Genomic DNA, 26,562 nt, shown 5'->3' with positions numbered 1-26,562 from the left:
TAATAAAAATAGAAGCTCAGCATGCTTCATTCTTGTGAGTTGTGATAGACATTAAAGGGAAAATCTTGTCCTTATAAATCATGTTACTAAAAGAACACTTTAGTTCATTATTGTAATGAGCAAGCTGGGTGTTGATGTGTTTGGGCATGAGTTGGAAAGGGAAGAGGAAGTGAGGCCTTGGAAGGTATAAGACAAACATTAACTTCAAAGTTGGCGTTTGCCAAGTTCTTCACTGCTTTTTCTTTCTTCCGAACTAGAGCTCGAACATGAAGGTCTAGTTCGTCTCCATATAAATCCTCTTGCTCATCTACTATCCTTTTCGCCGACACCACCGCCGATTCACTGCAATATTCCAATGAAATAGATTTCAATGTTGCTATTTCTCCAACTTCTGATGGAATCTCCTTTAGTTGGCCTAAATTACGAAGATGAAGCTTCTGAAGAAATGGAAAGTGAGACTTATCCGACACAATCCAATCGTCTAGACCACCACAATCCTCCAATCGTAGAAACTTGAGGCTTGCGAACTGACCTTCAACTGTCTCCCACTTGCCTGTTTTAAAGAAGCCATTTTGTAGTACAAACTTCTCGAGAAGGGGCAATGAACCGATTTTTCGCAACATGTCTTCCAATTCAGGATCGGGAGAGGCATCGATGAACAACTTCTTGAGGGAGAATGGGAACCTAATCCTCTGCAAATAGTCATCACATCCATTTCTAGTGGTGCAGTGGAAGTTTTCCAATTTACTTAAACACTGAAGATAACTAAGACAATTTTCTTCCTCCATTTGTTGCACATTGTAGATTAGATGCAATTTCTTCACGTTGGGAATTCTCTTAACCACCTCCTCATTTAAAAACAAATTCAAAACTCCTTTGAGTGTCTGCAAATTCTCCATGACAACGCCACCACTAGGATGATCAGGGAGAATCAATCCTTTCTCATGAAACTCGAGATGTCGAAGTTGATGCAATTTCCAAATCTCGATTGGTGCAATAAGGTAACGCCAACAATGAATAGTCAACGTGTGAAGATTCCATAGTAGATCAATCGAAGTAGGGAATTTAGACTCTTTATGAACTCTAACAGCAAGGTATCGCGAGTTCACCAATTCAAACACGTTGTCGAGGAAATAAGAACCACTCGTAGTATCTTCATCATATGCTTTGAATGTCCTCAACAATCTAAGATGGTGTGGGATTTGAGGTTCATCGCGTAATAAGGAACGAGCATGCGACAAGGATTCTAAGAGTTCACTTTTTAGAGCAACCCGACGTCTGCTATTTAAGCGTGGAGGATCGTTTCTTATGACATGATAAAACCTTTCCTTTTCGACTTCTTCCAAGCACAAATTTCGGTACAAATCATGAATTTTACAGTACTTAACATTTCCTGTAGACCCTAACCTATCAACTAAAATGAGATTCCTATCAACCAACTCCTTAAAGTATTCTTGCGCAATTATTTCCAAACTTTTCCCACTCCTTGGTTTTAAAAATCCTTCAGAAATCCATAGCTTTTTGAGCATTGACACACGAATACTACGATCTTCCTCAAAATTAGCCATATATAAAAAGCACGGCTTCAAATAATTTGGAAGATAGATATAGCTCATCCACAATATTTTCATGCAAGATTCATCATTACTTTTAATAACAGAACTTAAATCTTGCTCTATAAACTCCCAATATTCTCTTGTGCGGTCAGACTTTGCCAAAAGTCCTCCTATCGTAATAATTGATAAAGGAAGTCCTTTGCACTTTACTACAATAGCCTTTCCAATATTCTCTAACTCAAAAGGACAACTTTCTTTTTCAAACACGGTCTTACAAAACAAATCCCAACTGCTAGCTTCATCTAGAAATTCGATATCAACTCTATAAGATTCATTCAACTGAGAGCTCAAGTTTGATAGCCTAGTTGTTATGATTATTCGACTCCCACATTTTTGACTGGGAAAGAAAAATCTTATCTTCTCCCACACCTCTACACTCCACATATCATCCATTATTACAAGATACCTCTTACCACATAAAAACTTGTACAACTTTTCTCTCAATTGATTTTCACTTAGATCACTGAGTTTTTCATTCTCATTCCTATCACATGAGTGCCCAATTGCTTGAATATAAACTTCTCTAAGTGTTTCTCTAACATTATAAGTTTGAGAAATTGTAGTCCAAGCACGAATATCAAAATGCTCCTTAACAGCTGCATTGTTAAATAGATTTCTGGCAAGAGTGGTCTTACCAATTCCGCCCATCCCCATAATTGGGATTATTTGGCGGCTGAGTTGGTCTCCGGTCAGCTTATCCAAGACTTCAAGAAATACTTCTTCAAAGCCGACCATCACGTCGTCCTTCACAGTGGAAGAGGACGTCATGGTAACAATATGCCTTTGCTGCAACCGAGCTTCGACTATAATCTCCTTCACCTCTTTCGTGATCAGATTCATTTCTTCTATCACTTTTTGAAGATTTTGGTAGAAGTACTGATCTTTGACGATTGTGGACCGTCTGTCAATTTGATCCACAATATGGGATTCGATAACATCCTCGGCTGCATAAACTGCATCAGCAATGCGATGCTCCAATGGATCAACTTCATGGCTATAGGAAAAAGGGGAATTATAAGTATCAAGAAATTCTTGCAAGAAGGTAACAATTTGAGTGAGAGATTTAACTTGATTTTTGTGGATAGAGATGGGAGGGGAAGGATGTTTTTGGAGGGTATCTATGATATGCATTAGAGAAACCAGAGCTCCATAAGCTGCCATGATTAACTCTTTCAATGAAAAAAGACAACCAATAATTCATTCAAACTTCAAAGATGTGAAATGCATTTATGTCCCTTTCCACATTATTACCAGACAGCTAAGATATTTCATAATGACCCTACACTTTTGTCTCATCTTTTGAAAAAGTTGTATGTATAGAACAAACCTAAACTTTGAAGACCTTCACTCGGCGTAGTTTTTAAATGTCTAATCACTTTTGCAACTTAGGTTGAGTATGGAGCATGAAAGGAAGTTAATTAATCCCGTGATCCAACTCTGATACGAGGAAACTCGTATCGAGAGATAACTGCGAGAGATCGTGGAGAAGATGTTGGTTCGTTCACGGGATCCTCCCGTCGAGCAGCCAACTATCGTTCAACTAGAGTTTTTGATAAAGTAAATTGCAGAGAAAAGTAAAAGACGATAAAAAGATAAAGATAAATGTATTTCTTCAAATGGATGATTCAAAAGATAACAAAGGCTCCTATTTATAATAGGAGTAACCTAACTTAATGATCAAGAAATAAAAAGCCTAATTATATAGAAAAGATATAGAAAATCACTAATTAACTAAATAATAGAGATATGGTGGTATTCCATAGATATTCTTGTATCAACTCCCCCACGGTTAAAATGCATCTTGTCCTCAAGGTGGAAACCACAACAAAACGAAGAGTGTGGCGAACAAAAGCTTTGGCGAGGTATCCCCACCTGGGTCAAATGTATGCATATGCCCACGAAATCTCTCATTCCTCATCACATCAAGCAAAGCATCAACAAAATACTTCTCTCCTTCCCGGTTCCCAAGTCGATCAACAAAAGTAATCCAGGCCATTATCTGTTTTTCTTTGAACCGAGGAAAAATATTGTCACTGTAGAACCGAACAGGGGCATACGTAGGAATGTTTACTATTGTAACATCTTCTTTCAAGTATTCCAGAAAATAATGAATTACAAACATGTCGTCGACCAACTCTGCTTCCTTGACATACTCGAAGTTGGTTGGAATAGAAGTTTTTAGAATCCCGTTTTCCTCTTTAATGTCTAACGATACCCCTTCCTCTCCAATTTTGTCCTCTTCCTCTCCAATATTATCTCGATTAAGTAAACGACCACTTACGATATCATCATAATGAATTTGCTGAGATTGCACTGATTTATGTTCATCTATATCATTGGCAAGGGACTCTATTGAGCCATACCTGATATCATGGCTGTACGGTGGGGAGCACTGCGTTGGTGGCTGCTGCAGGGGACATGATATTGGCGCCGTGTACGGGACGCTGAACGTAGGGATTGGAGGAGGTTTTGTGGCAGTAGGTGGATCCCCCAGGCAACGTTTGTTGTCATCCATCCGAGACTCCAATTTTCTGACAATTGCAGTTAGGCGCTCAAGCCGTGAAACCAAGAATGTCAACGGTAGGTCCGGTTCCAAATCCGGCATCACCGGAACTTGTGGCATGCCGAGAGGCTCTGAACCTGGATATAACGGTGGTTCCGGCAAATCGAACCCCGTATAGGATGGTTGCGCAGGCAGCTGGTCAACAGCCCATTGCTGGTATGCTTCTAGTTGGCAGTAAGGATTCACGGTCTGCTCGTCAATATTAGGATTCAAATGCTGAGGTTGTTGATACCATCCGGAATGACCGGCGATGAGGGCGTCGTGAGCAAACTGATTCCGGACTAGTGGGGGCTGGTAAAATAGGGCGTCGGTAAGTCCCAGCAGGTAGATGGCCAGCCGGTTGGGGATTCTTGAACATATGATCTGTACTCTTCCTGCAAGTGATACCAAGGCGAGTCCCAACAGGAAGAGGGTCATGGCTGCGGCGGTTGTGTGTGGTGGTCGAATTGATGACCCTGGTGGTAGGGATCGGGTTGTAACTGATCCGCCGCGCTAAACAACGACACATCGTATTGCAATCCTTGGTAGAGCGATTGCAACTCCCAGAATTGTCGTTGCTGGTACATGTTGACGGATAGAGGCGTGGCAGTGGTAGAGACGGTAGTAATGCGGAGGATGAGAATCGATGAAAGCACCAGATGATATAAGTAAACTCGTATCGAGAGATAACTGCGAGAGATCGCGGAGAAGATGTTGGTTCGTTCGCGGGATCCTCCCGTCGAGCAACCAACTATCGTTCAACTAGGGTTTTTGATAAAGTAATTTGCAGAGAAAAGTAAAAGACAATAAAAAGATAAAGATAAATATTTCTTCAAATGGATGATTCAAAAGATAACAAATGTCCATATTTATAATAGGAGTAACCTACTTAATGATCAAGAAATAAATATCCTAATTATATAGAAAAGATATAGAAAATCACTAATTAACTAAATAATAGAGATATGGTGGTATTCCATAGACAGGCCCGGTCCTGAGTTTTTATTGGCCCGGGGCGGAACTAAAAGAGGGGCCCCATAATAATACTTTAGCGCTGCCTGCCTTTGCGGCTCTCTGCTGTGGGCTCTTGTTTCTTGCTTGGACCTGGCCCAGTAGCATGTATATACTCATGTATGTATTTGGATTTTGGAGGCCCCAACGTTTTGGGGGCCCGGGGCGGGGGCACTGCTCGACCCCCCCCCCCAGGGCCGGGCCTGTCCATAGATATTCTCGTATCAAACTCACTCCCGATGCAAAGGTTTGGGTTGCCTTACAATTACATTTTAGACCCATTTGAATTCTATCTCGATTAGGGTTAGATTTCATTATTTTTGCTCTCTCATTATACAATATATCCGAAAATTATAGTGAAAATCCTTTGGTTTGACATCACCCGTTAGAGCATCCACATCCATGCTCTTGCTTGCCAAAGAGCATGGATGTGGGCTCGGACCCACTTTTATTCATTTTTTACTCGATGCTCTTCCGCAAGAGCACAACACCTACATTCATGCTCTTCCGCAAGAGCATGCTCAAGTGTCCCACCATTTTATTATTCAATTTAAATACTTCAATTACTAAAAACATTTCCACAACATTAAAATGCATTAAAAATACTCGAAATATTATTACAAATTACTAAAAAATTTAAAATTACATAATTAAAATCCTAAAAATTAAAAATTATATAATTAAATTCATAATAAAAAAATGAAGTATGAATGAGAGATAATTTGATGTAAGGAATGGATGATGAATGTGGATATTTATAGATGATTTTGGGATAAAATATTTTTTTAAAATATAAAAAAAATTTGAAAAATGATAAAAAAACGGCTATATTTTTTGGAATCCGATTTTTCTTTTCTTTTTTCCAGATTATTTTCGATTTTTATGATTTTTTTTAACCGAATAAAAACGAGCCAATCACGCAACGCCACGTCGCCCTCCTCTTCGGCACGGCGGTGCTCGATGCATCAAGTAGGGCCGTGTCGTCGGCAAGAGCACAGCGGCGAGCAGGGTGCTCGCCGCGCCGTCGGCACGGTGCCTGCTCGTGGCAACGAGCACCGACTCTTAGACTCATGGTGATGAAGCTCATGTCATCTAAGGCAGCCATAGATTTGAGTAGGAAACCATATTATAAGGTGTTAATTTTATTAGTGCATACTACTATATTAGAAACTTGGGCATATTTACAATAATATTTCTACTCGTTTTGAATAATGGGCCTGTTTTTCAGCAACTCAACCCACTCTTGTTTTGTTGAGGGGTATTTGGGCCTCTCGTTGGCCAATTATAATTTTCTACATCAATAGGTTATAAGCTGTATTGGCGTTAAATGAATGGAGTATAAATTTAATTCTATTTGCTATGCAAATTAAGGTTACTAAATCACTTGCTTTATTATATATATTCAAACTTATGGAGTTTGTTATATTGCTATTCACCTTTAAATTTCTAATTTGCTATGCAAATTAAGGTTACTAAATCACTTGCTTTATTATATATATTCAAACTTATGGAGTTTGTTATATTGCTATTCACCTTTAAATTTCTAACTACAACTAAATGGTAAGCATTAGATTTTCAAATTAAAGGTCAATATCATTCTGCCCTTAGTATCAATATCATGCACAAAAAATATCAATTAGGGTATTAATGTCAATTAACAACAAATTAGTTATAACTAAATTTTGAAAAATATCCCAAAACTTTAAATGCATATAACTATCTCGATTTAAATTATTTTTTCGCATAACATATATCAAATTAAAGATAATTTTATAAGAATTATAACGAAATTTCTCAAAATTTGATAAATTTTTTGTAAATATTCATAACAACTTTATATCAATACATCACGCATAATATGTCAATACAATGCTTGTACAATGTCAATATGAAATTGTATTCACATTGTCATGCCTTTGTGTTGATGTATTTCATACAATGAATTGACATTGTGTTTCTAAACCCTAAATTTAATAGTTGTTGTTATCAGGGGCGTATCCAGGATTTTATCGTAAGAGGGGCAAAATGATATATAGGAAAAAAAATTATATTTGAGCAGGGGCAATAAGTACACTTTTTAACCTATATTTAAAATTTTATAACAAATTTATAAAGGCAAACAAGAATTGAGGAGGGGCATTTGCCCCACCACCTAATAGGCTAGATTCTCGCCCATGGTTGTTATCTTTTTAATATTAAAAAAAAAAACGAAATTACACGTGGCAAATTGTAGACCACAAGATTTCTAAAATCCTATGATCTTAAATTAGTTGTAGTTAGCAATTAATCACTCCCGCCATTATATAGTGTTTGATTTTAGTCATCGAAAGTTGTTGAAAAATTGTCGGTGAATTACTATCGCGAAACTCTATCTATTTCTTTATGAAAATTTGAATCCTTGCTCACGTCAAATTTCAATACTTTGTATGGTTTTATCCAAAATTTTGAGTTAGTTAAAGATAAAATATCAGTCCTAATCTATGTATTTATAGACACAATTAGTTTAAAATTAATTACCACGTGAAATATCAAGAATCCCTCAATTCATATCTACATGCATAACAGCAGAAGTTATTAAACGTGAAATACTAAATAGACTTGAAAGGAATCAATAACATAAATTTTCTCAAACTCACAAATGTATCTCACAAAATATTTTTTAAACGGATCACTGAAATTAAGTGCAACATTTTATATATAAAAAAAACTAAACTTATAACACCATACATTGCAATAAGTCCAAAATCGGAGGCAAAATTCACATGAATTTATAGAGGTGAAATCCAACGCGTTGAAGATTCCCAAAGGCATAATGTTGTGAATTCATGCAAAAAACTAGCCTATCAGGATAGGAAAGAGATCACATTTTGTCTAGAAAACTGCAACACCAATTACCTTTTCAGGATCATCATCCTTTTTGATCACTGATGATTCTTTTGTCAGTCCACCACTCCGAGTTGTTTGTCAGTCACGGTGGGCTACATTGTCAGACCATCACTCCGAGTTGCCTACCAAAAACGTCCTTGTTGGTACTTGGTCATGGCCATGATAGTTACAACGGGTTCCTTTGTCATGCCACCAATCCGAGTCGTTGAGACTCTCATAAAAGCACCGGCACATACGCACATGTACTACACACATATTTCTCCAAGTAGTATCAAATTTTAAACTACCATAAAAGACGTAAACAAATTGAAAAGAATGCGACAAGCAATGCAAGAACAGGAAAGAGTTACTTGGTTCGAATGTAAGATCTACATCCATGGATAAAAGGTGATATGTTTCTAATTCACTCTCACAAATTACAAACAATCGAACTACAAGCAGAAACAAGATGAGTTCATGACCACGCGATGAATCTCTGTCTTTCTCTCCTATCTACATCCATGGATAAAACCTTTCCTTTTCAACTTCTTTCAAACATAAATCTCTCAATAAATCATGCATTTTACAATACTTTCTAATTCATTCTCAAATAAACTTCGGGCAAGAGTGGTCTTACCAATACCGCCCATCCCCACGATGGGGATGATTTCGCGGCTGAGTTGATATCCGGTGAGCTTATCCAAGACCTCGAGAAACACTTCATCAAATCCCACCATCATGTTTTCCTTCACAATGGAAGAAGACGTCAAGGAGCCAACATGGATCGAAGAGGCCTTTCCGCGCAGCTGAGCAACGGCTTCTTTCTTCATCAGATTCATTTCCTTTATCACTTTTTGCATACTGCGTTACAAGTCTTCTTCGGCAGTTGCGCTTGTGCATCTACATATACCTCGAAACAAGTTAAGAAAACCGACTCTCTTCCCGCATATTGAAGATTCGATACGACTCTCCAAAGGATCAGCTTCATGGCTATGAATTTGAAGCACAATATGAAACTCGATAACATCCTCAGCTGCATAAACTGCATCCGCAATGCGACGCTCCAATGGATCAGCTTCGCGGCCATCAACAACAAAAGGGGAAATATAAGCATCAAGAAACTCCAGCAAGAAGGTAACAATTTGAGTGAGAGATTCAACTTGTTCCGCGTCGATAGAAATGGGGGGGGAGAAGGATGTTTCTCGAGGGTATCTATGATATGCATAAGAGAAAGTAGAGCTCCATAAGCCGCCATGTTTAACTCTTTCAATGAAAGAAATACAACCAATCTGTTACACAGTGTAATTAATATTCAAAGATGAAATAAACCAATCTGATTTCACAATTGAGAATTGCAACTTTTCATAGGTGCAGCATTATTGAGATCAATAATTTGTGAATGCTTTTTTTATGCCTTTCCACTTTATTGCCCCAAAGATAAGATTTATCGATAAGGTGACCCTACACTTCATGCTCTCAATTTTGGCATGAAGCAGCAAAAAGATTTCAATAATGGATCTGGATGATGGGTCTGAATTGGGCCTTTCGGCATAATGGGCCCAGCCCGTTTTCACAATATAAGAGCTCATAGGGATCGACATGGTCAACGAGCTCCAGATGGGCTCGATGGAAACCCGCCTCGAGCTACCTGCCGACCATGTCAACACACATCTCGGGGCGCCCGTGGGACCCGAACACTTCCTCAGATAGTGTCTAATTTTGGTCATCGAAAGTTGTTTGAAAATTGCCTGAAGCTATTTTTTTTGTCAAATTTTGAAAACGGATCATTAAAATTAAGTGCAACATTTTATTATAGCACATAACTGATAGCACCATGCATTGCAATAAGTCTGAAATAAGAAGCAAAAATTCACATGAAATTATAGAGGTGAAGTGGAAGTCTAGGCTGAGCAATAGTAACAAGTGGGAATTTTTTTGGCATTGAAAGCCCGAAAGTCTCCTCCATGTTCAACTCTTCGGGCTTCATGTCACCCGGCAAACTCCAATTGAACCCATGCAACAGATTTGCTAAGCTTGATTGATTCACCTTTAGGCCCAGTGCATAGCCCGGGCACATCCTACGGCCCGATCCGAATGGCAAGAGCTCGAAATCTTGTCCTTTAACATCTATATTGTTTCCAAGAAATCTATCCGGATAAAATTCATTTGGATTTTCCCATATGGATGGATCTCTATGGATTGTCCATGTATTAACAAGCACTTGGGTTCCTTTCTTGATGTCATACTCACCCACCTACACATGTTATTTTACTAACAAATTCATTAACATTTTCTATAATTAATAACCAAACACCAATGATTAGCATTGTAATTAAATGCCAATTATAGGTTATACAATAATAAATAAATAAATAATATACCTTACAGTCTTCCCGTGCTAGACGGGGCACCAACATTGGCGCCACCGGGTGCAGTCTCATGATTTCCTTGACAATGGCCTCCACATAAGGGAGGCTAGGTATATCGTTCTCCGTCACCCACCTATTTTGCCCGATGACCCGATCGAGCTCCTCCGTCGCCTTCTTGAAAATCTCACGTTTTTTCAGCAATTCCGACATTGCCCATTCCACTGTCACAGCCGAACTCTCGGTCCCACCAGCCAACATATCCTAAATAAAATACAAAATGTCGCATCACACAGCTCATAACAATAACAAAAATGACACCTATTGACAATTTCATGAGCTACTTCAATTATCATCAATTAATTTTAAGATGGATTACTACGACAGTGATCATATATACCTGAGTAAACGCTTTGACCATGTGTCTCTCAAGCTTCACCTCCAACGTCGGATCCTCCGCGAACTCGAGAAGCACGTCGACCATGTCCTGGCTTGCGTGACCCGTCGCGTCCCGCCTCCTCGCCTCGTGCTCGTTGAGCACGCGCTCCAAAAACCGGTCGAATTTCCCGCTCAACACCTTCATCCTCTTCACATACCCTTGCAAATCCAAGAAATTGATATACGGAATCATATCCCCAATATTAAAAACCCCACCAAGAAAGAAAAGCTCATCCAACATCTTCTTGAACTCCTCCGGCGGGACGGCGGCGCCGCCGTCCATATACCGCCTCCCCAAAACCATCCTGCTGATCACGTTCAAGCTCAACGTCGACAAGCTGTCCTTAACCCAAAAAGCCCTGCCCGAAAGCCCGAAAATCTCCTTCACGAGAGAGACCGTTTCTTCGGCCCGAATGTACTCGTACGAGTCGATCCGCCGCGTGCTGAAGAGCTCCATCAAGCACATTTTTCGGGCCTGCCGCCAGTGCGGGCCGTATTCGGACCACGTGATGTCGGAATAGTTGTAGGTGAGGTACTTTCCGGCGGAGGTTTTGGGGCGCGAGGCGAAGGTGAGGTCCATTGTTTTGAGGAAGATCTTGGCTGCATCGACGGAGGAGCCGACGACGACGGGAAAGGAGCCGAATTTGAGGAGCATTACCGGGCCGTATTTTAGGGAGAGTTGGTGGATGGAGCGGTGTGGGAGCGGCCCGATTAGGTTGAGATTGCCTATCACGGGCCATGGTTTCGGGCCGGGTGGTGGGTTTAGTGTTTTTTGTGGGAATAATTTTTTTAGGATGTGTAATGTTAGTAAGGTGAGTATGAGGAGTAATGATATTGCTATGATTTGGTTTTCCATTGGAAAACTTTTGATGAGAGGGTGTGGGAGATGATTATTTAGTTGTATTTATATAGGTGGGAGGGAAGTTTTAGACTTTAGAGTATGAAATGTGAATGAGTTTTAGTAATTACTCTCGGTGTCCCCAATTATTTGTCCCAATTTTTCATTTTGGTATGTGAACAAATTAAGATTATTGATCAAAGGTAACGTTTAGATTAATACTAGTTGATTCTTTAGGGCTTTGTATTTTACTATGTCCCTTTCATGCTATTAAAATATTTTTAAAAAAAGATACTCCCTCCGTCCCCATTAGGAGTCTTATTTATGCCGGCACGGATTTTAAGAAATGTTAAGAAAAGTGGGTGGAAAAAAATTAGTGAATAGTGGTCTCATTGTATATAGTATTAGTTTTAAATGAAATGTGAGTAGAATAAGTTAGTAGAAGGTGAGACCCTATTACCATTTATGGTAAAAGTGAATCGGGACTCTTATTCGCGGACGGACTAAAATGGAAAAACGAGACTCCTATTCGTGGACAGAGGGAGTAGTTCAATATTTTAATGATGAGATAAATAATTTTTGTCTTAGTCTATAAGAATCAAGTAATACTCCTACTGCATAACACGCTGATAATGCCAACGGCTGTCTCTGCATATCATTTAAATATTTATTAATAAATTAAATGGAGAAGAAAAACTTTGACTGAATTATTGGTGGTTCGTATAACCTATTACTAATTCAAAACAAATACTCCCTCCATATAATAATAAAATAATTCAACTCTAAATTATTGCTAAAAATAGACTCATATATTTTTTATAATTTAAAGAAATTGAATCCAACACCTAACCACATTCTTTAGATCCTTTTAAAGATTGGGACTACTGTTGTTACTTCTCTTGATAAAAATGTAAGTTTCCACTTACTGGGAGAAGTTGTTAGAAAAATATTAATTTATACTACTATAAACTTATATAAATATTACATTTACGAACCACTATACATATACATACAAATAGAGGATTAAATTAAAAAAATTAATGCCAAGTAGTATATATCAATTTGCACTGCTAATTATTTTATTATCTTGGGATAATGATTTTTACTTATACACTATGCGTAACTAAGAGTCAAAGAATGGTAATTTTAAATGTGTAGTTTTTGTTAACTACATTAGATCTTGCAACCATCTTTTGTAACAATGTATAGTACTTATTTCTTAAAATCAATCATGCGTATGTGACACTGTATAAGACAACTTGACAATTTGTATGATTCCTTGATTAATGGTAATCTAATAATCTATATATGTAGTATTGAATCAAAGTGGCTAAATTTCACATCCAGCCAAAACAAAACAAAAATCAAAATTCACCATCCAGAAGTCATAAACACACTAACAATTCACCACAATAAAAATAGGAACATTGCAATCAATTCATTAAAGGAAACCCTAAATAATACTACTAGTATAAACTCAACTATAGAGTATTTAATAGTAGTAAGACGATCTACAATAATAAAACACCTTAAAATAAATATATACAAACAATGAAAATCTCTTTTTCGACAGATAATGAAGATCAAACTATTGACACACAAAATCATAATTAGATTAAACCCATTTAATATATTGCTAATTCAAATATAATGCATTCAAATCATAGAATTATAGAGGTCAAGTGGAAGTCTAGGCTCGGCAACAGTAACAAGTGGGAACTTTCTTGGCGTTGAAAGCCCGTAAATCTCATCCATATTCAACTCTTCGGGCTTCATTTCATCAGGCAAACTCCAATTGAACCCGTGCAATAGGTTCGCTAAGCTTGATTGGATTACCTTCAAACCCAACGGATAGCCCGGGCACATTCTACGGCCCGACCCGAACGGCAAAAGCTCGAAATCTTGTCCCTTGACATCAATATCCTTTCCAATAAATCTGTCTGGATTAAATTCATTGGGATTTTCCCATAACAATGGATCTGTAAGGATTGTCCATGTATTAATAAGAACTTGGGTCCCTTTCTTGATATCATACTCACCTACCTGCAAATATGTCAATTTAATATTAAATTGATTGGCTTTTTATATACTTCCTCCCTTCTATATTCATTGACATCACTTTTTTTTGTCCGTCCCCAATTAATTCTCACCATTACTTTTTTTTTTACTTTTTATAGGGGACTATATATTCCACTAATTCATTACACTCACATTTTATTATAATATTAATACGAAGTATATAAAAGTAGAACTCACATTCCACTGACTTTTTCTACCCATTTTTCACTATATTTCTTTAAAGTTGTGTTAAGTCAAACGATGTCAATTAATAAGAGACGGAACACATATAAGGACTATTTTAATTAAATACCAATTGTGTTTTGCATTTATTTACTACTACTACTACTACCTTACAGTCTTCTCGTGCTAAACGTGGCGACAACATAGGCGCCACTGGGTGCAATCTCATGGTTTCCTTGACAACAGCTTTCACATAGGGGAGGCTAGGTATATCTTTTTCCATCACCCACCTATTTTTCCCAATAACTTGATCAAGCTCATCTGTCGCCTTTTTTAAAATCTCGGGTTTTTCAATAATTCCGACATCGCCCACTCCACTGCCACAGATGAACTCTCGGTCCCACCCGCTAACAAATCCTAAATTAACAACAAAATGCCATGTCACACCACTCACAAGTACAAAGGGGTAAATATCAATTAAAAAAATTTACAAACTTCGCGATTTAATATTCTGATTTAGACTACATATTTTGATCATGTTCTAAACAACGAGTTTCATGAAGTCTTTTTTTTTTTTTTTTCGTTCTTTTCTTCTCTTTTTGCTTATTTTAATAAAATAATGAAACAACGCCACTTTTAACTTCACCAAAATACACCGTTTTATGTACGGATAAGACAATTGTAAAAATCGAAACTTTAAAATTTAATAGTCAAATTTCAAATGTTATTATAAGACAAAAATTTAAATGACTATTATCTCCATAAAAGGTACTTCATCCGTTCCATGTTAATTGAGTTACTTTTCTATTTTGAAAAATTCTAAAATAATTGAGTCATTTTCTATTTCTATAGGAAGGAAGGAGTACTATTATTTATTAGAGACGAAAGGAGTAAGTAATATCATCAGTTAATTTAAAGATGGAATATCGAATTTCTACGACAATGATCATATGTACCTGAGTGAACGCTTTGACCCCGTGTCTCTCGAGCTTCACATCTAGCATCGGATCCTCGGCGAGCTCGAGAAGCACATCCACCATGTCCCGGCTCGCATAACCCGTCGTCTCCCGCCTCCTCGCCTCGTGCTCATCGAGCACATTCTCCAAAAACCTATCGAATTTCTCGCTCAACACCTTCATCCTCTTCACGTACCCTTGCAAATCCAAGAAATTAATACACGGAATCATATCCCCAACATTCAACACCCCAGTCAGAAGGAAAAGCTCATCCAACATCTCCTTGAACTCCTCCACCGCCACCCCGCCGCCGTCCATATACCGCCGCCCCAAAACCATTCTGCATATCACGTTCAAGCTCAACGTCGACAAACTGTCCTTAACCGAAAAGGCCCGGCCCGAAAACCCAAAAATCTCCTTCACAAGCGAGCCCATTTCCTCGGCCCGAATGTACTCGTACGACTCGAGCCGCCTTGCGCTGAAGAGCTCCATCAAGAAGATTTTTCGGGCCTGGCGCCAGTACGGGCCGTAGTCGGACCACACGACGTCGGAGTAGTTGTAGGTGAGGTATTTTCCGGCGGAGGTTTTGGGGCGCGAGGCGAAGGTGAGGTCCATTGTTTTGAGGAAGATCTTGGCTGCAGCGGCAGAGGAGCCGACGACGACGGGAAAGGAGCCGAATTTGAGGAGCATTACCGGGCCGTATTTTTGGGAGAGTTGGTGGATGGAGCGGTGTGGGAGCGGCCCGATTAGGTTGAGATTGCCTATCACAGGCCATGGTTTCGGGCCGGGAGGTAGGTTTAGTTTTTTTTGTGGGAATATTTTTTTTAGGATGTGTAATGTTAGTAAGGTGAGTGTGAGGAGTAATGATATTGCTATGATTTGGTTTTCCATTGGGAATATTTTTATGAAAGAGAATGTTGATTAGGTGTATTATATATACTTATATAGATAGGAGGGTTGGAATAAATTGGGATTATTCATTTTGCACATTTACAATGTGATGCTTACGAAGCTGCAAAGTCGAGAGTAGCACGCCTATGACGATTTGCAATTCGTGGCATTTTAATTCTTTTATTTATTTTGATTTGAATAGTCTAATTTCGATGAGTCGCCTGTATTTACAGTATTTGTTAATTTTACAGATTGGTTATGTCGAATTTGATGGGTTATGTTATGACAAGAAGATTAGAAAAATAGGAGTATACTTTTTATTGTCTGCTGACTGGCCTTAAAAAAAATAACCCAGGCTTTTCTTGGCACTTTCTTGGGATTTCAACATCAAAATCCAAATAAAAAACATTCAAATAGGGCTGTACTATTCATTATTTATAGCTGTGAACTAGACTTTCTTTGAGATAGACTTGTTTATAACATGAGATTTTAACTATTTCACATAATAATGATAATGTAACCTTAATTTAGCATACAACTTCTGTCCCCCATTAATTGGCACCATTTAATTTGACACGAGTTTAAGAAATACAGTAAAAAGGATATATTTATGCAACTCTTCATCTTGCAAACTCCATTTGAACCTTGGCAATAGGTTCGCTGAGCACATAAGGGAGGCTAGGTGTATCTTTCTCCGTCACCCACCTATGTTGCCCAATAACCTTATCGAGCTTCTCCGCCGCATTCTAAAAAATCTCAGGTATTTTCAACAGTTCCGACATCGCCCATTCCACTGTCACGGCCGAACTCTCAGTTCCACCTGCTAACAAATCCTAAATAAATAAATAAAAACACCACATCAGTAAATAGAACAAACAAACATCAAATGATAGTGTAAAAAGAGAACTTAAACTATTACACTCTACTTATTACTATAATATTTTTTGAGATGAAACTCCATAAATTTCTATCACCATACATATCTGAGTAAACGCTTTGACCCCGTGTCTCTCGAGCTTGACCTCCAACGTCGAATCCTCGCGAGCTAGAAAAGGTTTTGGGCCGCAAGGCGAAGGTGAGGTCCATTTTTTTGAGGAAGATCTTGGCTGCATCGAGGAAGGAGCCAACGACGATGGGAAACGAGCCGAATTTGAGGAGCATTACCGGGCCGAACTTTTGGGAGAGGTTGTGGAGGGAGCGGCCCGATTAAGTTGAGATATCCTATCACGGGCCATGGTTTCGGATGTGTAATGTTACTACAGTGAGTATGAGGAGTAATGATAGTATATAGATAAGGGTGTGTGAATAAATTGGGATTTTATTGATCATGATAATTTGATATCATATGCTGGTGTTATGAAATGTAAAACTCCAGCTTATATAACTCAAAATGAAAAAATAAAAAATCTTCATAATAATTGAATACTAATAATTGAAATAAAAAACTAAATTCTTCTATAGTAGTAGTAACTGAACAGCAAAGGCAGAGGGCCATACGTGTCTCGTTCTCTTGATTAATTGAATATATGATGGATATTGATATTTCCATGAAAATATGAATGATATGTCTCGTCACCAACTAGACAAATTCATTTTTGCCCCATTACTACTTATTGCAATTATTTTTTCGTGATTTAGCTTCAAATTTAATCTATGATTTTATATATTTGAGGTCTCTATAGTTAAAAAAAATACTACATTCGTTCCACATTAGTAGAGTCATTTCATTTTCTGCATTTGTTTTGGAAAAATGATAATAAATAGTTAACATAGAAAAAGAATAAAGTAAAAAAATATAATACAGATAAAAATATATTCTACATTATTCTTTCTCTTACTTTAATCATTATCTACTTTAACTATTTGTTATAATTTTTCCAATACGAACGCAGAAAATGAAATAACTCTATTACTGTGGAGGGAATATCATCACATCTCTCGAAAAAGCATTGATCATTTTTAGGTCATTTTTCACTACATGACTTATTTTTCTTTCAATTTGCTCCTTAACCCCTTAGGAGCATAAATGGAAGAAAAATAAGGCCTAAGACTCGTAAAAAGGGTCTGAAATGCGATTAATATATCTTCAAAAATATAAGGTGATATTTTTTAGATTTAGAGATATAAATGTGCAAAGTGCAGGCACACTTAATTTGAATCAAACTCATTATGTTAGGCAGATTTTTCATCTAGTGATTTTCTATTTCATAAAGTTGTACTCCCTCCGTCCCCCAAAATTCGTCCCGGTTTGACCGGGCACGGGTTTTAAGGAGTAGTTTGACTTTGTATTAAATGAAGGAGTGTAGTGGAGTTTGGGTCTCACATGATGCTATTCTTTTATTGTTGTTTAAATGAGGTGTGATTAAAAAATTAATGTGATTACAAAAATCTGTGATTAAAAAAGTAATGCGGAATTAATGTGATTACATAATTAATGTGATTAACTAATTAATGGGAGAGAGAGAAAATAAATCGGAGAGAGAGAAATCGAGAAGCAGCAATCATAGCGGCATCCAAGCCTCCTAGCTCAACTGGTTGAGAAGGGAGGCAAGGATACCGCCCATCCAGGAGGTTATGAGTTCGAATCCTGGATGGCGCAACTTGGGATTAATTTCCCCTGTGGGCCTTTGGGCTTGGCAAGCTTGCAGACCCCGACCCGCTTGATGGCGAGAATTTACGGTCCCGACCCCGGCTGCCCCGGACCCGTCGAATGGGGGGCTAGAGAACGAGCCTGAGCAGGGGCTTGCTCACAGGCTGGTGCGCGGCTGCGTGTGTCAGGGCTAGTTTTCGAGCCATGAGGGGTTGTGTGTCAGGGTTAGCTCGCTTGCCGAATGTATCACGAACTCCGATGTGTGTGTGGGTGTGGGTGTGTGTGTGTAAAAAAAAATCATGGCGGCTACGGTGAAGACAGCGTGGGCGAAGCCAGGCGCGTGGGCTCTGGACGCGGAGGAGAACGAGTCGGAGCTCCTCCAGCAGCAGGAGGAAACGGTGGCGGCGCCAAACGGCCACTCCGAGACGGCGGATTTCCCGTCCCTTGCTCTGGCGAAGACTAAGAAGAAAAAGAACCAGGTCCTCACGCTCCAGGAATTCTCGATCTACAGCGCTGCGAAGCCGGCGGCCTTCCAGGCGAAGGGGTTGACGACGGACGAACTGATGGCTCTCCCGATGGGTCTGCGAGAGCGGACGACGGAAGAGCTCGATCGGAACAAGCTAGGAGGGGGATTCAGATCCTATGGCGGCGGGATGAGGGATGAGCAGCCGCTGCGCCAGGGGAGTTTCAATCGGGAGTCGAATCGCGAATTGGCACCGTCTAGGGCAGATGAGACTGATAATTGGGCGGCGGGTAAGAGGTCTTCTGCTGGTAGTGGGTTTGAGAGGAGAGAGAGGGGGGTCAGAGTGTAAATATCGTGAATATGGAAGAGTATAAAGATATGTCCATTTTTAGTAAGTTTGAAGTGGGATAAATTTTCAGGGACGGACCAAAATGGTAAACTGGGACGAATTTTCAGGGAATGAGGGAGTATCTTTTTGTTAAATGGGCTAATTTTGATTTCAATGCAAAAATATAAACAAAAAGTAAAGAAAGGTATTTAATGAGACCCAATAATTGAAAAATGATTACAAGCCTAATCTTACATATAATTGACTCATCTATGCACTTTAAACAGCAATTACAAAGGCTAATTTCTACTATAAATTACATATTTAAACCTAGGTTGAACTAATGAGCATTACAACATTAATCTTAGATACAAATATACTATATACATACATACAAACCTAATTACAAACTCTCTTTTCTAGCATTATTGTCAACTTATATGGACACACTATTAGGTACACCTCTACATGTCACTCCTGGTTCCGAACTCGGCACGAGAAGCTCATACGGCAAGACTCCGGCGCCGCACCGGTTCCGAAGACTTGAGTCTGAGTTTCTCTTCTCGATTTCCTTCTCGATCTGCCTTATCTCGGCCGAGAACTCGTAGAACGCCTCGATGACCTCGGCATCACCGGACCATATGGACTGGTGATGCCTCTCGCCGAGGTACTCCTCGTCAGGCGAGTGAGTCGACAACGTGTCGACCACCGCCATGAACTTCGTAGCTTGTAGCAAGCTCGGGAGCGCGCAAAAGAAGTACTTTTGCGGGTCGGAGAGGAAAATGGCGTACTCCGGGTCGTTCTCATCGGGGATGAGCCGCCGCATGAGCGGCGGCCGGTTCGGGACGTACCCTCCGTAGGGGTACTGGCCAAAGTTTAGGGCCGCGTGTTGGGCCGACGCTAGCCATATTAAGGTGGTGAGGATCGAACTCAAGTCCTCGGGAGTTGCCAATGTGGGCCACCACTCTGCGTGACGCAGATCTGCGTGGCCCACATTGATGGACTCGGCGTACCAAGCCTGCAACTCCTTGTCATTGCAGACTCGGGACGAGTCCGAGTAGTAGTGGTTCACATAATGTCGGACCCAATTCTCGATAGCGCCCCATATCATTAGCCCGTCCGACGCGTACGGATAGTCTTCAACGACCAATTTCACCCCGTGCGGCTGTGTGGGGTCCGGCACGGCCATTCCTCTGAAATTTGATTGAAAGAAACAAAACCAAAACATTAGACTTCGGATTTCATACAACATTTGTTTGTTTTGAAAATTCAAACTGATATTTGGCAACAGATATATACCTTCTGATGAGATCGGCAGGGAGGCTTTCTTGATCAAAGCGCCAGAAGCTCGAATAGGCGGCCGCACTAATCTCCATACAGTAACGGCCGGGGGTGAAGCAAGACTCAATCACACCGTCCACGCTGAGCAAGCTTTGACGTGCTAGCCCGTTGATCTCCAGCGTGTACCTCATGTGAGGATCCAAGAGCTTAAAAATCGGGTGCATCGCGCTCATCTGCCTATGTGCTGCCAAGATGAATGGCTCCAGTGTTGCATGCGTTCGTAGCCTATGCAACCAACAACATTAAACCATCAGAATCGACACTTCAAGATCGAGTTACATTCATCGTGCTCACGAAACAGAGGAATACGTACCAATGGTGGACAAGCTGATGAACTCCGGCATCATTAGAGCAAACATGGGCTTTAGCCAGCTGCCACATCCAATAGGTGGTGGCATCCACTGGCGGTGTGACTACACGGTTTGGCTTCGTAGAGCTTGGCGCAAGACTGAGCTCTATAGCTATGGGCTTGAGGGTTCCAGCATCGGTCAAGAAATAAAGAGTTCGTGTTGCGTATGATTTCCGGCCATCTAGGGCATTGATTTTGTCGATGAATGGCAAGTAAATATCATGGTAATCAATGATAAAGAGCTTGTTCGCATCCAAAGCCTGTGAAAAAAGTTACATTAGATGAACGGTAGATATCATATGCTACTACGACCATCCATTGATTTTTCATACTTTCCAAAAGGCCCAAATAACTACCTCTTGTATTGTCATGCCATTGAGTTGTCCAGCAATGTTTTCTTCCTTGAGAGCTGATTCCTGAGGTCCATATACTTCGGGGTCAAGCTTACTCACTGGGGGAAACGACTGAAGCCTCTCGATGGAGACAGGGTTCACCCCGGCTATGGCTTGACGTGCAAACTCGTCATCCCTCAACCATGCATATTTGTCCTCTGCAAGCCACAGGCACAGTTCACATTAGCACTTTGACATCTTTAAGAGCTACAAATTAGGTTCGAATTAAACCAAACGACAGTCGATAATAACCTAAATATTGACTAAGGGAAGGGACTCCCACTAGTCAAAAGCGATAGCCAACACAAGTTTCTTCATTTCTATACCCGAAATCCGTATTTCTAGTCTCATGTTTTCCACCAAACATAGACTATTGCTATCTCTGAATCGAGAAAGGAGAACAGAGCTACTTACTTGATACAATCTTTGGAAGGTCATATTTGAGCAGACCACCTTCTTGAATTGTGGTGACAGCTTTAGGCAATTGGATCTTGTTCATGATCTCGTCGTGGAGGCCAAGTTTGAGGAGAAGGCCTTCGCTGTACAGGCTGTCAATGTCCGAGAATCCCTTGAAATCTTGGTTATTCGCGGAGATGCTAGCCATCAAAGACGGTATGAGGTTATGAAGGACCGCCTTCAGCCTCCCGGTTGAAAAGGCATTCATCTTCGACTCCTCAAATTGCTCGTCTCTAGGCACATACGTAGGCAGCGGCTTCTCTACTCGGCTCTCAGACTTCATATCTGATTTTCAGGAACACGAATTAGAAGACGAGCATATAATGGAAACATATCGCTGAGATTGATCACTGACCAGTATCCATGGGAGCACGCCCTGTTCGACAGCGCCTAGGATAAGGAATCTTGTCGCCACCAAGAAGCGGTCGAGCAAAGTCGATCCCCTTGTCTGGATTGCCGAGATCATTGTACACATCAAAGTCATACACTCTATCACACAGTTTTCTTTCACCTTGTCCATCACCCCTCAATTCTCTCAGCTCCTTCTCTCTAAGAGCCTTTAGTCCCTCAGGTGTTTCATGTGGCAAATATGGCTGTTGAAAGCAAAACATCACATTTCATTCACAATTTGAAAAAAAAAAGGCTTAAAATACAAGACATCAAACACCAAATAATCATAACAATGCCAATAATCATCAAAATCAACAGTTTTATAACCAACTTTAACTCATCTAACAACATATCACCAGAATCTAACAGAAAATTCAAAAACAACTAATTAAAAGCATAAACTAATGTATACCTTATTAGTGAAGAAAATTCTTTTTGTAGTATGATCTTTCCTGGGCTGAACCCAAGAATTGCAGGGAAAATGCACAGGGCCACTTGCAAATCCTTCAATTGTGATACTCTCCAAAAAGAATTCCTTTTGGTGTTTATTGTTAACTGTAATTGCACCAGGAGTCCCAAAATTTGAATCCACCTCAAACTCTGCTGTGTAATTCACTCTCTCAGTTTTGAGGTTTGATTTCTTGGACCAGTCCTTCAACACAGCTTCTTTGCTTTTCTTTGGAGCCTTTGTTTCTAATCAATGTCACAAAAAATGTAATAATTAATCAAAAACCACTGAGAAAAGAAAAGGGTAGAATTCAAGCAAGTATTCATTGAGGCATTTCATCCAACACATGGAACTTACTGGGATCAAAATCAGTGCTGATCAGCTCCAAAACAACATTCCTCCCAATCTTATCCGTAAAAGCATCCAAATGCTTAACCAAAGTCTCCTTAAAATCCTCCCTGTTCTTGTTCCTCACAGTCACAACCGCCCTAACTTTGAATTTCACAGCCTTTTCCGGCAGCACTTTCACCAAATCCAAATCCAAATCCTCACTGATCGCCGCAACAGGGGTCGTTGTACTCCTCCGTATCACCACTTGTACTCTCCTCCCCTCCAAGGGCAGAAAAGACCGGCTCCGATTTTGCTTCAGAACCAGCCTCGTCGACGAAGCAGAAGCGAAGAACGACGATTTCTCCATTAGAGACAAGCCCATGAGCTCTCTAGCTAGCGCCATTGAAAAGGTTGAATCTTTATACTGGTTTGAGTGACCCTTTTGCTCGAGGAGCGAGAATTGGAGGTTTGATTAGCAGGAAATCGATGGTGTTTCTCTCTCTTTCTCTCTGCATTTATGGAGGTATATATATACACATAAAATGAAGATGAAAATGAAGAAACAATCTCACCGGCCACACGTTTTTAATTTTCTTAGATACGACCACATGCAGAAAAAATTACTAAAAACTTAATTTTATTCTTTTTATGATTTATTAAGAATTTTCATGTTTATAAAATAATACTAATATAAGGTCAAATAAAAGAGTTTGGGGTTTTTTGTTAGATGCAAACGCGGCGTAGGAAATCCATAGGGAAAGTGGGTCTTGCTTTTTGAGTGGTGGACCGTTTTGTCCTTGTGTGTGGCTTTAAATGGCGATTGTGTCCCTAGTGGAACAAAAGGTTGTATGAAAATTTCCTTTTTTTTGGAGGAGAATAATTAATATTTAGAGCATCCACAATAGTTCGTGGATAAGCAATAGCCCAGCCATAGTCCAGCCACAAACTCCTCTGTCACATCAGCAGCACTAAATTCCTCCTGCCATATCAGCAGGACAAACAACTGGACAAGCAATAGGCCAGTCATAGCTCAGCCACATCATCAGCACTAAAAATAAATAATTAACAATCACACAAAATACAGAATTAAATTTACGACACATATACGGGAAAATTAAATAATAATATTAAAATTTTTAAAAGTACATTAATTAAAAAAAAGTCAAATAAAAAAATTATATTACTTAAAAAAACTCTTAATCCGCTCCCGAGCCCCCCGCCTCCGCCGCCGCCTCACTCCTCGACGTCGTCGCCGCTATCCGGGACCCCCAAATCTGCGGCATCTGAGCCCTCGTCAGAGCCCCCCATCTGTGCCGCGTCGGGATTCAAATCCTCTCGCATACTCACGAGCACGGCGTGAAAAAAACTCTTCTCCTCGGGGTCAGTTGCATTCTTCCATTGATCTATGATCTTGATCATCTGAGCCCGCGCTTGTTGATGCGCCAAGAAGACGAGGTCGGCTGTCGAGCTGCCAACAGGGGGGATGCCGACTGGACCTCTTGGGACCTCTGGCGATCGGGTTGCGCCCGCCTTTGACCAACCGGGCGAGTGCGGCGAGTAAACGCGGGAGGGGACGGGGTCTCCTGAGTATCTTTGGGGAGGTCGTGGGAACCGCCGCTGCTACCGCCGGCGTAATCACCTGAATTGTTCAAGCGCTGCTTCTTCGGCCAGCCCGCATCGACACCTGCCCGAAACTTCTCGGAATCCATTAGCACCTCCTAGCAGTTCAAGTAGGTGAAGTCCTTGTAAAGCCCGGGCACGGGGAACTCTTTCTCCGCCTCCCTCCTGCAATCCTCGCCAGTTTGTCCGTTGGACTTCATTCGGAGGGCGTTGGTGTACAACCCCGAAAATCGGGAGACCCCAGATCGGATTCGGTCCCACGCCTTCCAGCACTCCTCCCCGCTGCGTATCCTCCCCTCCTGGCAAAATGCCTTGTAGGCTGCTGCTATTTTAGCCCACAAGTTGAGGATCCTCTGATTGTTCGTGGCGAGGGGGTCATCGCAAACACTCACCCACGCCTTGGACATCGCGACGTTCTCCGCATCCGTCCACTTCCTCCGTGGCTGGCTGTCGTCACCAGCTGGCTGCGACGACTCGCTGACCACCCTCTTCCCCTTCTTCTTCTTGGGCACGCCCCGACACCTCCCTACTCCCCCCGTTTGAACGGGAGTGCCCGCATTCCCGAGATCTAGTCCCAACTCCTCTAAGGAGAAGGTCTCAAAGCTAGTGAACTGCGTCGCCGTAGGGGTCGATGTGTGCGAAGAAGCAGTAACAAAATCAAGTGTGGGGCGATAGACGTTGTCCCCTCCCCGGCGTCCCCTGCATCCCCGGGTACCCCGGCGTCATCTGCATCCCAGGTGCCCACCCCGGCATCATCAGCATCCCGGGTTGCATCCCCGGTACCCCCTGCCCGCCCAGAACCGCCGGCCAGCCCTGCATCGCCGGACCCCCCCGCATACCACCCCCGGATGCCATCCCGGGCATCATCTGCTGCCAAGGGTACATGTTGTTGTAGTACCCGGGCATCTGACCTCATCCACCTCCCACGGGGACCGTGGGAGTTTGAGAACCGCTTGTCCCTGGAGCAGGCTCGTTGTTGAGATTCATTTCTCGTTGTTGCTCTTGTACAGAAATTAAGATAGAGAGAGTACTTGTTAAAACAAGTGGTGCGAATGAAAATGAAGTTCAAATCGCGTATATATAGAGTTTCAAAAATAAAAAATAAAAAACAAAATTGCGCTCGCCGATCGGGAGGCTGCAATAGGGGCAAGCCGATCGGCAAGCGCCCGGGAATCGGCGTGCGCTAGCCGAAATTCTCGCCGATTTGGCGCTCGCCGGCTGCAATAGTTCAGCAAGCGGACCGGCGAGCGCCAAAAATCGGCGAGCCGGTGCGTTCACCTCTATTGCGGATGCTCTTATTTGGATGTTTGTGCTTTTTTATTGGGTATTTATTGTTTTTTTTTAATGTTGTTTGAGCTAGTTTTATAAGTATAAAACTTAAAATTTGTGTACTTTCATGTATTTATTTTTAGTACCGGTAATAATTGCACATACAATATACTGTAATATGTTTCAATTTAGAAACAATAGTCGATAGAGAAATCAAAGCTTGTAGTATCTGTTTATTGCTGTAGTGTGTATTTCAACTTAGAAAACAATGAAGAAATTTAAATTTATGGTCTCTCGTGGTTGATAGACCAGGTGGAGCGATTGTTTCAAGTTCAAATATTATGTAGAATGAGAATCTTGATTTCATAGAAATTAATTAAAATCTAAAGATTAGTTTTACATGTAAATATTTCATGCAAAAAACAAAATCAATAATAATAAAAAGGAACCGTTAATATACAAATATACATTAATCATGCATGTTTCTTTTCTCTTGTCTTTTCGCTTACATGTAAAGTTGCTTTTTTTCCCCTATATGAATCTTGAGGCCAAATAATTGAGTTAAGATTGGATTCTTTGCAGGCTGAAAAAACATGTGGGTGATTATATACCCTACATTGATTGTGAATAATACTTATAGAATAGAGTTACTCATGCACGCCCTATATATATATATATATATATATATATATATATATATATATAGAGTTAGATTTTTCTATAATGTAGTTAATTGATTTAATACTTCCGTTTGGAACTTTGAGTCAAGATAAGAAATTACATAAACGTGACCGAATTATATTTATCTACAAACAGAAAGAA

General features: G+C 40.4%; 4 protein-coding genes and 1 pseudogene across 5 annotated transcripts; 1 reads left to right on the top strand and 4 right to left on the bottom strand.

The window, feature by feature from the left end:
• LOC121793526 (putative late blight resistance protein homolog R1A-10) lies at positions 1 to 2,784 on the bottom strand. Its single transcript, XM_042191549.1, has one exon. The coding sequence runs from the start codon at positions 2,775 to 2,777 to the stop codon at positions 108 to 110; it is 2,670 nt and encodes an 889-aa protein (XP_042047483.1). The 5' UTR covers positions 2,778 to 2,784; the 3' UTR covers positions 1 to 107.
• A 5,057-nt stretch (positions 2,785 to 7,841) lies between these two features.
• LOC121794165 (trimethyltridecatetraene synthase-like) lies at positions 7,842 to 11,786 on the bottom strand. Of its 2 annotated transcripts, XR_006049246.1 has the most exons (4): positions 10,801 to 11,786; positions 10,416 to 10,664; positions 8,672 to 10,288; positions 7,842 to 8,300 (listed from the first exon to the last, which is right to left on the bottom strand). XR_006049246.1 is itself a non-coding variant. In XM_042192208.1 (3 exons), exons 1-3 carry the CDS (start codon positions 11,692 to 11,694, stop codon positions 9,905 to 9,907), a joined length of 1,527 nt encoding a protein of 508 aa, XP_042048142.1. In that variant the 5' UTR covers positions 11,695 to 11,786; the 3' UTR covers positions 7,842 to 9,904. The 2 variants fall into 2 exon arrangements, 1 of the variants encoding a protein (XP_042048142.1); XM_042192208.1 differs by having other exon boundaries at positions 7,842 to 10,288.
• Positions 11,787 to 13,279: 1,493 nt separating this feature from the next.
• LOC121794164 lies at positions 13,280 to 15,764 on the bottom strand (annotated as a pseudogene).
• A 2,889-nt stretch (positions 15,765 to 18,653) lies between these two features.
• On the top strand, positions 18,654 to 19,166 carry LOC121795245 (eukaryotic translation initiation factor 4B3-like). The gene has a single exon (XM_042193735.1). It carries the CDS (start codon positions 18,654 to 18,656, stop codon positions 19,164 to 19,166), a length of 513 nt encoding a protein of 170 aa, XP_042049669.1.
• A 175-nt stretch (positions 19,167 to 19,341) lies between these two features.
• Positions 19,342 to 23,381, bottom strand: LOC121794163 (linoleate 13S-lipoxygenase 3-1, chloroplastic-like). Its single transcript, XM_042192207.1, has 8 exons — positions 22,879 to 23,381; positions 22,486 to 22,766; positions 22,039 to 22,276; positions 21,642 to 21,968; positions 21,192 to 21,385; positions 20,800 to 21,095; positions 20,445 to 20,711; positions 19,342 to 20,338 (listed from the first exon to the last, which is right to left on the bottom strand). Exons 1-8 carry the CDS (start codon positions 23,252 to 23,254, stop codon positions 19,582 to 19,584), a joined length of 2,736 nt encoding a protein of 911 aa, XP_042048141.1. The 5' UTR covers positions 23,255 to 23,381; the 3' UTR covers positions 19,342 to 19,581.
• Positions 23,382 to 26,562: the final 3,181 nt, after the last annotated feature.

This window comes from Salvia splendens, chromosome 3 (assembly GCF_004379255.2).
Source record: "Salvia splendens isolate huo1 chromosome 3, SspV2, whole genome shotgun sequence".
In the NCBI taxonomy this organism is placed as follows: domain Eukaryota; kingdom Viridiplantae; phylum Streptophyta; class Magnoliopsida; order Lamiales; family Lamiaceae; genus Salvia; species Salvia splendens.
Note: the sequence above shows the minus strand (reverse complement) of the source record. Positions and strands in the feature narration are given on the sequence as shown.

Excerpts from the sequence above, each read along its gene's own strand:
- LOC121795245 (XM_042193735.1), top strand. The coding sequence starts at position 18,654 with ATGGCGGCTACGGTGAAGACAGCGTGGGCGAAGCCAGGCGCGTGGGCT.
- LOC121794165 (XM_042192208.1), bottom strand. The coding sequence starts at position 11,694 with ATGGAAAACCAAATCATAGCAATATCATTACTCCTCATACTCACCTTA. Across the intron at positions 10,665-10,800 it reads TGGTCAAAGCGTTTACTCAG|GATATGTTGGCTGGTGGGAC; the intron begins GTATATATGATC and ends TATTTTATTTAG. Across the intron at positions 10,289-10,415 it reads TAGCACGGGAAGACTGTAAG|GTGGGTGAGTATGACATCAA; the intron begins GTATATTATTTA and ends TAACATGTGTAG.
- LOC121793526 (XM_042191549.1), bottom strand. The coding sequence starts at position 2,777 with ATGGCAGCTTATGGAGCTCTGGTTTCTCTAATGCATATCATAGATACC.
- LOC121794163 (XM_042192207.1), bottom strand. The coding sequence starts at position 23,254 with ATGGCGCTAGCTAGAGAGCTCATGGGCTTGTCTCTAATGGAGAAATCG. Across the intron at positions 20,712-20,799 it reads CATCAGCTTGTCCACCATTG|GCTACGAACGCATGCAACAC; the intron begins GTACGTATTCCT and ends TTGGTTGCATAG. Across the intron at positions 20,339-20,444 it reads CCTGCCGATCTCATCAGAAG|AGGAATGGCCGTGCCGGACC; the intron begins GTATATATCTGT and ends ATCAAATTTCAG.